This window comes from Suillus fuscotomentosus (assembly GCF_016647785.1).
Source record: "Suillus fuscotomentosus strain FC203 chromosome Unknown F5891scaffold_30, whole genome shotgun sequence".
In the NCBI taxonomy this organism is placed as follows: domain Eukaryota; kingdom Fungi; phylum Basidiomycota; class Agaricomycetes; order Boletales; family Suillaceae; genus Suillus; species Suillus fuscotomentosus.
In genome coordinates this window covers 155,324-169,552 of record NW_024539542.1, presented here as the reverse complement: position 1 = coordinate 169,552, position 14,229 = coordinate 155,324, and the positions used below count along the sequence as shown (strand labels likewise).

The 14,229-nt window shown below is 48.2% G+C and overlaps 5 protein-coding genes across 5 annotated transcripts; 2 read left to right on the top strand and 3 right to left on the bottom strand.

The window, feature by feature from the left end:
- Nucleotides 1–1,674: 1,674 nt before the first annotated feature.
- On the bottom strand, nucleotides 1,675–5,675 carry F5891DRAFT_1128794 (uncharacterized protein; the record flags this gene model as incomplete). The annotated part of the gene is made up of 12 exons (XM_041364320.1): nucleotides 1,675–2,009; nucleotides 2,073–2,420; nucleotides 2,475–2,797; nucleotides 2,856–3,078; nucleotides 3,133–3,206; nucleotides 3,264–3,509; nucleotides 3,558–3,751; nucleotides 3,773–3,853; nucleotides 4,654–4,887; nucleotides 4,932–5,137; nucleotides 5,202–5,428; nucleotides 5,485–5,675. The coding sequence occupies 12 exons, from the start codon at nucleotides 5,673–5,675 to the stop codon at nucleotides 1,675–1,677; spliced, it is 2,682 nt and encodes an 893-aa protein (XP_041225371.1).
- A 341-nt stretch (nucleotides 5,676–6,016) lies between these two features.
- Nucleotides 6,017–6,792, top strand: F5891DRAFT_1189247 (uncharacterized protein; the record flags this gene model as incomplete). Its single annotated transcript, XM_041367122.1, has 3 exons — nucleotides 6,017–6,107; nucleotides 6,164–6,449; nucleotides 6,510–6,792. 3 exons carry the CDS (start codon nucleotides 6,017–6,019, stop codon nucleotides 6,790–6,792), a joined length of 660 nt encoding a protein of 219 aa, XP_041225370.1.
- A 746-nt stretch (nucleotides 6,793–7,538) lies between these two features.
- F5891DRAFT_1231813 (uncharacterized protein) lies at nucleotides 7,539–8,743 on the bottom strand (the record flags this gene model as incomplete). Its single annotated transcript, XM_041369581.1, has 5 exons — nucleotides 8,470–8,743; nucleotides 8,340–8,374; nucleotides 8,240–8,284; nucleotides 8,177–8,188; nucleotides 7,539–8,121 (listed from the first exon to the last, which is right to left on the bottom strand). Exons 1-5 carry the CDS (start codon nucleotides 8,641–8,643, stop codon nucleotides 7,539–7,541), a joined length of 849 nt encoding a protein of 282 aa, XP_041225369.1. The 5' UTR covers nucleotides 8,644–8,743.
- A 1,446-nt stretch (nucleotides 8,744–10,189) lies between these two features.
- On the top strand, nucleotides 10,190–11,591 carry F5891DRAFT_1128793 (uncharacterized protein; the record flags this gene model as incomplete). The annotated part of the gene is made up of 7 exons (XM_041364319.1): nucleotides 10,190–10,457; nucleotides 10,525–10,721; nucleotides 10,780–10,969; nucleotides 11,020–11,060; nucleotides 11,146–11,274; nucleotides 11,311–11,449; nucleotides 11,527–11,591. The coding sequence occupies 7 exons, from the start codon at nucleotides 10,190–10,192 to the stop codon at nucleotides 11,589–11,591; spliced, it is 1,029 nt and encodes a 342-aa protein (XP_041225368.1).
- Nucleotides 11,592–13,665: 2,074 nt separating this feature from the next.
- F5891DRAFT_953202 (cytochrome c oxidase assembly protein COX16-domain-containing protein) lies at nucleotides 13,666–14,111 on the bottom strand (the record flags this gene model as incomplete). Its single annotated transcript, XM_041375165.1, has 3 exons — nucleotides 13,666–13,773; nucleotides 13,827–13,895; nucleotides 13,944–14,111. 3 exons carry the CDS (start codon nucleotides 14,109–14,111, stop codon nucleotides 13,666–13,668), a joined length of 345 nt encoding a protein of 114 aa, XP_041225367.1.
- Nucleotides 14,112–14,229: the final 118 nt, after the last annotated feature.

The window sequence follows — 14,229 nt, the reverse complement described above, 5'->3', positions numbered from 1 at the left end:
GTTGGTTCGCGACCGTGAGTTCAATCTGCTACTGACGGAGGTTACTGCTGGATAATTATCTTGCGCAAGCTTCATATACTCCAGTCTGATTGCGTGGCATGTTATTTCCGATGATGACGTTCAAAAGGTCTCAGCGACGCTAGCCCTAACAGGCCTTTGGCGTGCACTGTCTCATCACGGATCATGATTCATAGAGGTGTGTGAAATCAACCTTATTAGACATGCGGATTGGGGTTTGACAGCCAGAAAATGTATAGGTCTGTCTGTCATAGTCTAGTCCTGCCGAATCTGTCGCATCTTTCCGGTCCTGCTGCAACCTATTTGAGCAGTGCGGTGATCACGCGAGCTCGGGGCGACGATACCTTTTGAGGCGCAAGCCCGGGGCTGCAATACAAATGCACGCTAAAGTCAGACTCAAGAACATCTTTGCTGGTGCCCAGAAATATGGACTATCAGTTTAGCAGATTACCAGCAGAAGATATTACTTTGTTGGTATTGTCGTGGTCAGAAGTCTGCTACTCTGCCAACCTGTTTGGCAAAGCTAGTTCTGCCCGGTAGATGGCAAAATTATGTGCATCGTTCCCCACGCCGCCGATGTTGACCGGCTTTTCTCGGATATGGATAGCACTCAGTCTCCGAAGCGCTGCAATCTCTCGGTAGACATATTCGAAGTACAGGCAAAGAATCGCTACCATAGCCATCGGACTCGGCCGCGGTTAATAAAAAGCTAATTCGTTGACATCCTGTGCACATGCACACCCCTAATCAGCCGCATCAACGTCGGTGTAGCTGCTGGTCTAGAAGCCAATTTTACGTCACTCACACCTCGCTCGGAGCACTGATATGATGATCTTGTATGTCTCGAATTCATATCCATTGATTAGGTCAACGCAGCATTTGCGCTACTGCAACACAAGAAAGAAGTTATGGAAACGAGTGCCGGTTGACGGAAATGAAGTGTTGGGAGGCCGGGGTTATGATTTTGCAGAGTTGACTGAGATCTCCCACCGAAATCTGTACGAGATCATACCATACACTATCATACACGTACTTAGCCTTGTAACGCTTTGAAAATTTTGCCAAGTGGCAGAAGTTGGGATTCTGCCAGTTATGCAGGCACAATTACCTGTAAATAATTCTGCCCCCTAGTACTACTATCTGTCGGACTGTGCCTCATCCATCTTTGTGGCGACAAACTCTGACCAGGCGTGATCCGCCTCACGATGGTTTGGGATCAGATGACAGATGCACCATGTATAGCTCGTTTACGTCTAAAACGCATCTATTTGCCAGGTGTACCCACCTGTGACTCCCACATAAGGGCTGTAGTTACAGGTGATAATAAATAGGGTTCGCACCTCTAACACGAGGCAAATACAGCCAATCAGCGCCTCCTGCAATATCTTTCCAATAATGAGGGACTTTTACATAGCGCTGTAGATCCATAGGCTCTTACCGGGACTGGGTGCCGCCGGCATAACGGCAAATGCCGTGACGTGTTGCTAACGTCGTTTAAGGTCCGAGCTCGCTGTGCGACACGATGAGCTCGCGCATCTCGATATCTCGCGCCCAGATGAATGTATTGACAGCGGGTTTTGACGGCCCATGCGCGAGTGACCATTAACATACGTAGATCTGACTTATGTGTCCATAGAATGTGTAAATTAAGCTATACTACTGCTCATCGGCGTGATCATGAAGTTCCAGTCGCGAGAGATCATCAGCAACACGGAGCACATCCTGCAAACTTCTGGATGCCTCCTCTTCCACCTCCTCTTCCTGCTCCTCCTCATCTAACTCATCCGGAGTATCCGGCGCCACTGCAGGTCGTCTAATGTTATCAAAAGGTAAGTGTTCTACCAGCAATTGTGATGGGATCTGCGCATTCGGCGCGCTGGAGCTTTCTCCGAGACCTGTATGAGTGCTTATACCTGGGGATATTGTCCTGGTGAAGCCAGGAAGTGTCGATATCTCATGGGCCCGCTTTAGGTGGCGTGAGTTGAACCGTCCTTGGACGTTTCAATGTATAGCGACTTGATGGGCAAGAGTTGGACTGACAGCCTTCAACTGACCCTCGCACGCCCGCAGGTATTTTTCTTCGTCTTGGATGTACGTCACTAGGCGCCGTACCTCCACGTTCAACCATTGAATTTCCTCCCGTGCCCGGCACATCTTGAAATACAGGTCCATCGCCCTGCGAGCAACAGGCGATGCCCAAGGCCGTTGCGACACGTCTGCACGCGTGTCGCGTAAGAGGTCAAAGTCAGCTAGAAACGTGTACTCCACGACCTCGTCCCACTTAAGCGTTTTGCGGGGAGGGTGCATTGCCTCGGCGATGGCATTGTATGTGTTGAGGGCAGTTCGGATGGCGATGGAGCGTGTTTGTAATGCCTTGGCGATGTGTTTACGTAGCTTGTAGCCTTGAGTGATATTAGAATTGACACGCAAGCAAGACATCATCTAAACAAACTCACCTGTAGCTGCCCGGTTCATCCTCGTCAGTTCAAATATGCGCGCAATGATAAGTCCTTTGAGGCGATCCAATGCACGTTGGTACTTCCTATGAGCAACGAGCCTCCCCACCCTCTGCCAATCTGCATCCTCAGGGGTCCAGCACATTGTGATCTCGAGTTTGTGTTCGAGTGCTTGAACAAGTTTCGAATTCCTCTCGTGGTCCTCAACAGTGTGACGTCGTGCAGTCTCTGCTTTGCGAGTATCTCGCATCTGAACGTCATATGACACGGCCTCATGGTGAGAATAGACCTGAAAGGCTTCCATCGCAGCATTAAGAGCCTCTCTAAGCGAATGAAGCGTCAGTTAACACAAGACTCGTATACCTTGGAAGCTACACTCACTCGCTTGCGGTGAAATTTACCAACTTCTGCCAATACTCCATCTGCAAGGTCTCATCTTCGGGTTCTCGCGTTAGACCTTGGAGGTAGGTCTTCTCTTCCTCTAGCCAGCGCTCAAAAATGCTCTCGTCCGTGAGTCCCAGATCTTGCATGAGCTTGGGTAGAGTTGTGTCGCCATCGTTCAAGATGTCCAGTGCTTGTTTGTAGTTGCAGTACAAAAAATTGGCTAATACGATAATTATGTCAGCTAACGTTCGATTTATGTACTAGCTATACTTACAAAGATTAGCGTAGACCTCAAAATCGTTGTTGTGCTCGAAATAACAGTCGATAGCCTGCTGCCGATGGAACACACTCGCATAGCGTAGCGCAGATGCCAGCGAATTCAATTTCGAGAACGTTCATTCACACATTTCGAGATCCTCGAGGCCCAGACCCTTGATGTACATTGTGAGTGAGAACAGCTGGCACAAGCGCCTGTGAGCATGTCCGTGGAAGGCGCCAACCAGGCAGGTGTGTTGAAGCGAGCGAGCGAGCGGTCCAAGTAAGCTGTTGTCGAGTGTCGTCTTAAACTGGCAACCAATGTCATACCCACTCCCTAATCGTTTCCCGAATACATCCAGCAACTTTGCAACGACAGCAAGGGGATACTTTGCACTATTCAAACACTCGTTAATAGCTGAGAAAACGATAGGCACTACTTACAGTTCACCGCTCTGTACCATGTCCGCGACAAGTAACACAAATCCGTGACAGCAAACAGCCATGAATATACCTGTTTCGTCATATATCCCCCACGCTTTCTTTGTTTTAGCGTCGTCCATATTTTTCCATCGTCCTGCGCAAGAGTCTTCAGCGGCTGCATCTTCCTTGTCACCTACAGTAGTTGTCGTTTCGGACTCTCAAGAATACCGGTCTACAAATGCACGAGGTAGGTACCGGTCACTTGTGAATTGTTGGCCGGTAGGAACTTCAGACGAGGGAGCGAGAGAGTCGTCAGTCTAAAGACCTCCGCAGTGTTACGCACTCAAATAGATCTGTTATGCGGAGCCCTAAGAGGGGCGTCGTCCGCTAACGTTTGTGACGTAACCGGAAGGGTCCGGTGTAGCGACTGAGACTGGCGACGACAAGTCAGCAGATATCAGAGACGCGCGTGTCATGTGACTTCTAAGACGGATGTCTTCAAAGTCACTGACGTTCTCAAAGTAAGGACAGTCTTGTCCGAACGATGAGGTGGTCGATCGAGGTAGACTTAGGCGCGATGAGCACCTAAGAAAAGATACTAGAGACTGAAGCTGAGGGGGCTTCAGAGGAAAGTATGTTCGAGGGAAGATTGAGTAGATTCAAGTTAGGGAATCTAGTACAGAGTGACCGACTACTTATACTAAGTGGAAAGGGTTAAGGGCAAGGCTACCGTACTGTAGGTAAGGGCAAAGGGGAAACGGAAAGGGTATAGGTACGCTGGTAGCAGAGCCTGATTAGTGATGTAAGGTCGAATGCGGAATGAGACCGAGAAACGTTGGAACGAGCCAATGGTAAATGATACAATGTGCGGCATGCACGAGTCAAAGGAAAGATAAGACAAGATAAGGAAAGCCACATTGGTGGCATGAGTCAGAACGAGTCATAGCCAGAAGGCACGTGCGCACGTTGGTGCAATAGGAGGGGGACGAGGGACGGGAACGGTCCCGAGGATCCGGTCAACGGATAGTCGGTAGAGAAGTACGAGCTGGAGGCATACGAGGGCGAGGACGAAGGGGAAAAATGATAGGGGGGCCATGTAGCCGATGTTACTTGTAACACGCAGGACTTGTTTTAGAGAGTCGTTACCGTCCATAGAATATAGCAATCTAAACGTTAGTGCTTCTTCGTCAGTGAGTTCATATGTACATGTAGGGCATGCATGTTTAAGGTGCCAGTCAGGTGAGTTGCGCTGAAGTGATTCGGCTACAAGAGCTGCCACAGAGTGTCGAATTTGAAGATACGAGTCGAACACGATAGAAAATTGACGCGAGAGATGTCTATGAAATTCCACCTGCATATGATTAGCACAATAACTAGACAAATTAAGATAGTTACCCCATGCAAGTCGCACACGGTTTTCACGAAAGCTTGAATAGACAAATGAGGACTTCTAAGATGCGCGACACGGTATAAGTCAAGAGCTTCTGTAGTGATTCCTACAGTTGGCGATATCAGCGAACAGGGCATGACACCTTGACGCACCATTGCAGAGCAGATGGTGGCGTCGATTGGTAAGATTCGAAGAGTCACTTTCGAAGCGTCTAATACAATGAGTCACGCCAACATCAATATTAAAAGTAAGCAAACAACAACAAGATCACTCACAGAACATATCAATAACACTAATTGACCATTCACCATAGTCCGAGTTGTTCTCCAGCTCCTCATTCCGCAATCTCTCAAAAAAACTCTTGAACTCTTCCTTGGATTTTGCCAGGCTCCAGGCAAGGTAAGCGTCGATCATCGCAGGCATCTGCTCTGTATATGCCTGGTTTCTGCGGAGGACGCGATCACGACGAGTGCGGTTATCCACGCGTCGAACACGATTGTTTCTGTTCACGAAGGTATGTGACTCACATATCAATAGTCAACACTCACTGACACTTACATTTTCCAGAAATCTCCCAACACCTCTCTTGCAAGGTCAGTGAATTCGCCACCAGCGTGACTGATGGCAATTGATTCAGTCCCATTCCAGACATCGCCAAAGCTATCATCGCAGCCTTCCTGCCAATCGTCAATGGTGGCGTTTTTGTCCTCTTTGAGTGCTTCGAGAGCACGACGCTCATCCGAACTCATGGCTTTACAAGAGGTGAGTTTTTTTTGTCGAGTATTTCAATTAACATTAGATACCTTGCAGACGTGCTTTCCGTCGCTCGTTGGACCTTGCTGCCTGCTCCACCAAGTCCCGGTGCTTGAGCACCTTCGACACACTGCTGTTGACCAGCAGCCCATCTTTATTCTTCGACGGTCCAATGTGCCGGATAGATCGCAGGGAGAGCTTACTTCGAATTCGCTGGTGTCCTATGGTATTTCGCATTATCTACAAATTCTTCATGTTAGTAAGGAATATCTTTTCATTTCACGTGACTGATGATCGGTAGTGTCGCAAAGGGTCCCTATACATCATCACGTCTGCTATGTCCAGCCATCCATCAACTCGATCTGACTCCCAAGCAGGTGATCACATTCAAGATCTACAGAATTTGCTCGATCGTATGAGCCTAGCAGGTATGTATTTCTTTCAACATCCGCAAAATACTGTCTACTCACATCACTTATCATAGATTCATCGGTCGGTACTGTTACTTGGAAGCGCAAGACTACAGAAGAGTCTATCACACTCTCAAGAAACTCGTGCGCGCAATCCGCGCACAACACCATTCCCGATGGACGGATCGTGCCTCTTCCTACCACTTCGACAGCTCAAACACCCTCGCATCCGGTGTCAATCCCCTCCCATGTTCCGCTTGCTCCAACCCCAGATGAGATCCGCCCACCACAAGCTGGGCTCAAGCCTGAGGGCTTCTGGGTCATCATCGTTGGGCAAGAAGTCGGTGTATTTTACTGTTGGTCAGTGTTACACGCTCTCTTTTACTTATATCTCACTTATAATCACAATGTTTATCTTAGGGCTGATGTTGCGGAACGAACACATTTTGTTAGTGGGAGTATTCAGAAACGATACCCATCTTTCCAGCAAGCTCTTCACGCATACACCGTCAAGTATAACGAACGCAGCGTCCATGCAGTTCTGATTCCGGGTGGCCCATTCTGGCCTATGAACTCGCCTGTGTCCCCAGCATCTCCCCCTCCCCCTACATCTCCCACATTGTCTATAGACTCGGATGATTTGTGGTCGCAAGTAGAAGACCTGTTGGACACCATGAGTCAATATAAATTTGAATCTACGTAGTCTAGTTTGCGAATGGTACTTATAATTAGAGTACAGAAATTGAATTTGCCTTACTCATACTATGAGATGCGGCTGATAAAGATTATGTGTTGGCCATGTGAGAGTGAGAAGGAACTTGCAGTACTGGGAAGTGAGAGTGAGAAGGAACCTGCGGTACTGGGAACGGATCAGGAGTAGATGGCTCGTACTGTTATGATGCGGCTGATAAATATTATGTGTGGTGGCCATATGAGAGTGAGAAGGAACCTGCGGTACTGGGAAGTGAGAGTGAGAAGGAACCAGCGTGATTGAGAATGGATCAGAAGTAAGTTGTTGTTGCTGCTGCCCTTAGAGGGGTATTCCGATTGGCAAGTGCATCACATTTGCAAATGAGTATCCTAAACATCATAAATGCTCTACACTACTCAACACACATTTTTCCAGCTTCGGCTTGATAATGTATATCGTGTTCAAGTGGCTGAAGCATTCTGCGTCTTCAAATTTTGGCTATAGGGTGTTATTCACAGTCCCGAGCATCCGAGAATGAAAGTTTGCTATAAGTTTGCTATAAGTTCACTATAAGTTTGCTATAAGTTCACCATAAGTTCACCATAAGTTCACCATAAGTTCGCTATTGTTCCATATACGGTCGCTATTGTTCACTATACGTTCGCTACGTGACTAGGCATTCACACTGTGTCTGATGATGAGATGCTCAGAGCTACATTCACAATATGTATACTACTAGTTACAGACGGTGTCTACAACTAATTTGACTTCGAAAATTTCACCTCTGATGTGACACTAACCAGCAAATCATATAGTAATATTGTATCGTACTTCAGGCGTTCCCTGCAACACGGGCAATGAGTGTGCACGACGTCCTTGATACTTTCCAGCAGTGATCTACCCTCTGAAGCATGCTGTGCACACTGCTCAACAAATACAGCGTGCTCCCCCTTGCTCAGGGCGCGACGAAGTGCTTCATCGTATGCCTCATTCCACATTTCTTCAGACACCCACTCCTTTCGCCACTGCCCGACGAGGATCTCAAGTGTTTGCAGTGACGGAGAGTCACAGGCACATGATAAATTGTTGTCCATTGTGAGGATAGATTCGTCAGGATCGAATGAACGATCGTATTCTTCATCAATCGCTTGCAGCGAGGGAGAGTTGCGAGGAGAAGGCAGGTTGGTGTCTGTGAAATAAGGTAGATCGTCATCACACTCGGAATCGTTACGGTCCAAGGTGAGCACGGCTTCGGTGGCATCATACTGAGAATGATAGTCTTCATGGTCCGAGGCAGTGACAGGCGTGTCATGCGCATCGCAAGGTAGAACCCTTTTTTTCCTGTGCAAAAGTCGGTTAGTGAGTCTAGCACACTCCTATAGTTAGGCATTCTCACCTTGCCCTATTCCTAAAATAAATTATATAGCGCACATAAGACTGAGGATAGGTATGAACTCACCGAGCAGCTCGAATGTGAGCCTTCTCGTTTCGAGTTTCTCGCACTCTGCAGTGAGGGCAGGTAAGCAGAATTCACCAGTGACTAAGGACGTTGAACTCACCCTGGCTTCTCGAGCCAGTGCTCTGTGGCTATCCGCTGCTTCGACGCGGGACTGCAGGATCTGCTCTTGCCTCAGCGAGCCTTGGAAAATATGTTAGATAGTCCAGCCTTTAACGTGAGTTTGAACTTACCATGTCGTCAAAAAAATGAAGGAAGGAGAGATGACCTGGGGTCATCCCTAGGTATATGGTCAAGATCATCAATAAAATGAGGGTTGATATCCAGGCAATATTGTTGACAACGCTGCGAGATCTGATTGAAAGGCACGGAGTAGGATTCTGTAGGATTGCCGCTTGTGCAGTCATCTTGATTACTAATTCATCTAAATTAGGGAACCGTTGTAGACTGTTATAGGTCCAAGTATACTACCGCACTCAACAGTTCTGATTGCCTGCAAGCAAGATGGTAATCTTCCTGGTCCCTCCCCTCCATTCTCACCAGCCCCAGAGTACGTCGTATAAGTACATGTCAGTCCTTCAATGTCGCAGGAAGCCCAGGCCCTGGCACCTCAGTGAAACAGTCGAGTGGTGGAGCGCACAGCGCGTTCCATTTCAACCCAGGAGGCACCCACTGCCTCTACTTGGCATGCGGTGTGTTCCATTTCAACCAGGGAGGAGAATCCTACCTCCACCAAGCACACAGCACATTCCATTTCAACCGAGGAGGATACCTCTGCCTCCACTGCCTGCATGGCACGTTCCATTTCAACCCAGAAGGCACCCACTGCCTCTACATGGCGCGCAACGCATTCCATTCAACTGGGAAGGTGAGTCTACATCTGCTATAGGACAATAGACCCTTCGGCTTATGGAAGGTCTGTCCGCATCCCACATAGGACGATATACCCTTCAGCTCATGGAAGGTCTGTCCGTATCCTCCATAGGACGATAGACCCTTCGGTTCTTGGAAGGTCTGGCCACATCCTCTATAGGACGATAGACCCTTCGGCTTATGGAAGGTCTGTCCGCATCCCACATAGGACGATAGACCCTTCGGCTCATGGAAGGTCTGTCCGCATCCTCCATAGGATGATAGACCCTTCATCTGTCCGCATCCTCCATAGGACGGTAGACCCTTCGGCTCATGGAAGGTCTGTTTGCATCCTCCATAGGACGATAGATCCTTCAGCTTGTGGTAGGTCTGATCAGTACCGATCTGCACTGCCTCTGAGATGCACATGTGACCTTAGCCACGGTTTCAAATGAATATCAACCTCAAGATCTTACACTGATTCCACTGGATCTTCTCCCCCAGAAACCGGCTGGCAATGATAGGATTTTTGCGACGCGACACGTGTTGTTTATTTGCCATGGAGTCCATCACATGTCAATGCGCACATTTTTTGTTGGTTTAAACTTCGCATCTACACTTACAGAGTTTCTGCTTACAGTTTCAAATATGAGCTACCTATATTCAGCTGACAATTTTGATGCCAACGGCAACTTTATCTCAACCGGCCGGTTTTTGGATCCACTAGCTAGAGGTGAAGATACGCCACCCGGTGAAGGTGGTAGACATATTCCCTTGATTAACAATATCGACTGGAACGATCCCTCATTGTACACCATGCCGCTTACCCATGATGAAATTGCAGCTCTCACTCGCGACATAGCGGCCACAAACCACCCCCTTCCAGAGTTGCCTCCCCCCACACATGTTGCTGGCGCGAGCACCTCCTCTGCTCGCACGCCCTCACCTAAGCCCTCTGAAATCCATGATCAAGGCCCGGTAAGTCCCACCCAGTCAGAGGTGTCGGACACCAGTCGAGAGGTGCCAGAGTTACTCCAATGCGAAGCAAACACGTCCACATGGGCAGCACGAAACCCAACGCGAGCCACCATCCGTCCTCGGATGCCGCCCCCTCGACTGACAGATGCCCAGAAGGCGTCTCATAAGATCAAGAGGGACCAAACGACGGAGAAAAGGAAGCGCTTACATAACACTGTCGCTGAATACCTGGAGGAACAACGAGTGAAGATCGAAGCGCTCTCACGAGCTCATAGTGTGACTCCAAAGGTAATCAATGACATCATCGGGGGTCAGACACACTATCGCAATTCTCGCAAGATGCAGGTGAAAAACGCGCTTGTTCACGCTAAGTCAAAGGAGATGAACGCAGGTACATAAAATACATTTGTTTGATGATACCGCAAAGCTTATATCATGTCAATTAGACCTACCTGTAGGGTCTCGATATTCGTTGGCGGAGCTCCGCGAAATGGTCGCAAGTGACCCCAAGATGAAAGACTTGACGAGGGAACAAGAGGCCGCCTACATTTCAGCACTCGACGAGCATCGTGAAAAAAAGTCGGTTGGTGTTCGGTCGAACAATATAGCAGCTGCGCGTGATGTTGTAGCTACGACAGATAGGATTGTCAAAGAGGTGAGTTTGCCCGAACCTGGACTACAATGAATGAAACTCATACTTTACTCTTTCAAAGCTGGACGACCTGCGAGTTCGGACTGGTGTCTATGCAACATTATTTGTCGTTCGCGGTCACATTAACGACACAGTTCAAAGTGCGATGCATGGGACCGATAACTCAGAAGACTTCTGGGAGGACGTATACGAGCATCCTATGGCTGATTTCCTCAGGCAATATGAGCAATGGGCGTGCACCCAGAATCAAAGTGCGCATTTCACATTTTTGTATACTACCAGCCTATTCAATATCCTACAGATCTTAACGAACGGGACTCTTTGGAAATGGTACGGAAGCAGGTACGTAAAATGATCATCCGTGGTCTTGGTGAGTGAGATCTTGTTTTGTACGTGCTGTCCTCGATTGACGTCGTTCGTAGTCGAGGTGACCAGAAAAAAAGATATCAGTATGAATTACCATAACTATGAAACAGCCATCATCGAGACATACAGTGTATGCCTGGTGGGGTGGCCCCACAGTGTTAATTTCATTAGCCCCTCGAACATCGGGACTGTGGGCGACATTCGCAAGCTGTGAGATGCACTGAAGGCGCGAACGTGCTACTGGACTGTTCTCTCACTGGCGGAAATCAAAGCTCACACTGCCGAACTCGAAGCGCGCTGTTCAGCTGGAGATGTCGTTCGCAAGCCGCGAAAAAAGCGTTCGGACGCTGGGGTACCTCGGAAACGTAAAGCTGCAACTAGCGCAGGTCCTAGTAAGGAGAACCAACGGACGTTGAAAAGAGCAAAAAGGAATTCTGCCCAGCTTCCTCGAGGTCCAAAAGTGCTGAGTTTGTCCAGTCGTCTGATGAAGGGGGTGACGACGACTAGTAGTAGTTTGTATTACCTTAGTCTAGTCTACAGATCAATACAACTCAGTCGCGCATCTTAGTCATTGCCTGTGCACAGGCCGTCGAAACCCGTCGTCAATACGTTCATCTGGGCGCGAGATATCGAGATGCGCGAGCTCATCATGTCGCACAGCGAGCTCGGACCTTAAACGACGTTAGCAACGTCACGGCATTTGCCGTTATGCCGGTGGCACCCAGTCCCGGTAAGAGCCTATGGATCTACAGCGCTATGTAAAAGTCCCCCATTATTGGAAAGATATTGCAAGAGGCGCTGATTGGCTGTATTTGCCTCGTGTTAGAGGTGCGAACCCTATTTATTATCACCTGTAACTACAGCCCTTATGTGGGAGTCACAGGTGGGTGTACCGTGTACGAACACCGTGGCGCCTAATTACATAAAGCACCCACACCGCGTATTGAAAGGTCCGCCGCACAACTGTGCGGCAGTGAGCGTAACCAAGCTTCAAATTTTGTCTCTTCTACCGGTATCATGATTTGTCAGGTAAAGTCCTGCAGCCTGGCGCAATATCATATCTCCTCTCGGATTTGTATTAATTGTGTTTATCACCCAGGACTTTCGGGCCCGCACGAGGAGAACGTCCGAGTCAGATAGGCTACGGCCCGACTTCAGAGCTACTCTGCGCCAAATATCATTTCAATAACTTACAATAAGCCATAACCTCCGATCGTTGCACGCAATTATTCAGAGGTATTGAGTGTTCATTGAACATTCCAAAAGGAGGCGCGGGTGCACGATATTTGGTATACTTCGCTCATCGAGGGAAATCTGACGAGGTCATCCAGCGAAGAATGACAAATGAAAGCAACTAAACAAAAAGTTCTTTATCTTGGTCTGTGAGTCAAAGTTCTCCCTTCTGCTTCCTACATTTGAGGGCGTTGCCGCCCAGAGATAAGAACAGGAAGATTGGAAGTAACCACCCAATATCTCCACTTGAAGCTAAGCAGAAGCAGTGAATACAATGCATCATCACAAACTTTCATCTCTTTAGTGAAAAATCTGTCAGCATTAAATGCACGAATAATGGAGGAATGTTGGCACTCCTTTGAGAGATAGCGTCCGAGGCTCGGGAGGCCGCGGATATCCTACAAATAATTAAAAGAAACTTACGGAGCTCGAGGAAGTGGTAAAGGAAAAAAAGAAGAGGTTCTTGCGCTCGTAAGTGTGTGTATCCTCTCCATAGTTATGTTCAGAGATTGATGGGGACCGTCACCATGGTTCTGTGTTCGCCGCGAAGAGTGCTAAGCTCCGAGAACCCATAGCGTTCATACTTGAACCCAAGCTCGACTTCTACCCCAATGGGCAAGTCCGTGTTGACATCAACCTGCGATCTTCGTGCGTCATTTGTGTGCCGACCCTCGACCAAGCCCAGCAAAAACGGAAAGGAGCAAGGATGCAACTCATAGTAGGCGATCTGCAAGATCTCCCGCAACTAATGCGATTCTGGACGAATGAGGAGCTGTGTGTCCTCATCCCAAACTAGGCTGCCTGTTGTTCTCATGCCTACCCTTTGTCGTAGGACGTACACAGTTCCCGTTGTGGCTAAATGAGACCACTTGTCGTTTTCAATGTAACCTCTACCAAACCTTCCACTGATGCAAGCGAGTCGGCATACACAACGGATGTTGCAGGATCCTTCGCAATAAGTTTGGCGATGCTTGTAAATACTTCGCTGTACACAGCTTTAGTTTTAGCCAAAATGGCTGGCACGTCAGACGGTAGCCTGAGTGTGTTCGCAATAAAATGGAGATGCAAAAAATAAAACCACCTTGATGTCGTCGTTATGTCATCCCGGAGTAATAGAGTAGAAATAGAGTATGAGTATGACAGAGTAGAAAGGACTAGATACACTCGCCCCTGATCTGCGTATCGTTATATGCAGGAGAGTTGATGCCCAGCAGTAAGTGATATCCCGGATTTCCACTGCTACGAGAACTGAGGTATCGCCTATCATACAAGTCGAAACGAAGGTCGCCTGGAGCACGGAACACTGAGTGGCTAAGAGTGTACCGATTCACAGCCGGTATTCTGAGACTCAAGGTTTGACTGGAGGCTCAGTGGGGGGAACATCCATTTCTGGGAAATCATTGGGTCTTGCAATTCTTTTGGGTTCCCAGTCTTGCTCTCCAGCAGCACTTAGTTTCTGATACGTTCACACTTGTAAGATCTTGAGAGATGTGCTTCACGAAAACTCACATAGTATTCCTCCCTAATGTCAAACTTTTTCTTCTTGCGATCAAGACCTAGAGCTTGCTCGTTGCTCATCTATGAGAAATTAAGTACACGACAAGATTCCGCACGGTGAAGTCAAACCTGCTTGACTTTCTGGTCCTGTAGGTCATATCGAGTTTGCGTGAAAGTCTGAAGACCAAACGAGGCCCCAATTATGATGAGAAGAAAGGGAACACCAAACAGTGCAGGATTTCGCTTCAACCTTGAATGGAGCGGTGATGGATTGATGGGCTTTGAAGAAAACGGCATATGATGTTCGGCCTTGGTCAGTGGTGGTACCAGTAGTAGCTGGACAAGAACTGACTGCCTTTTCCGGATGATTCAGATTTATCCGAAGATGTCCGAAAATTATATCATTAATCTCATT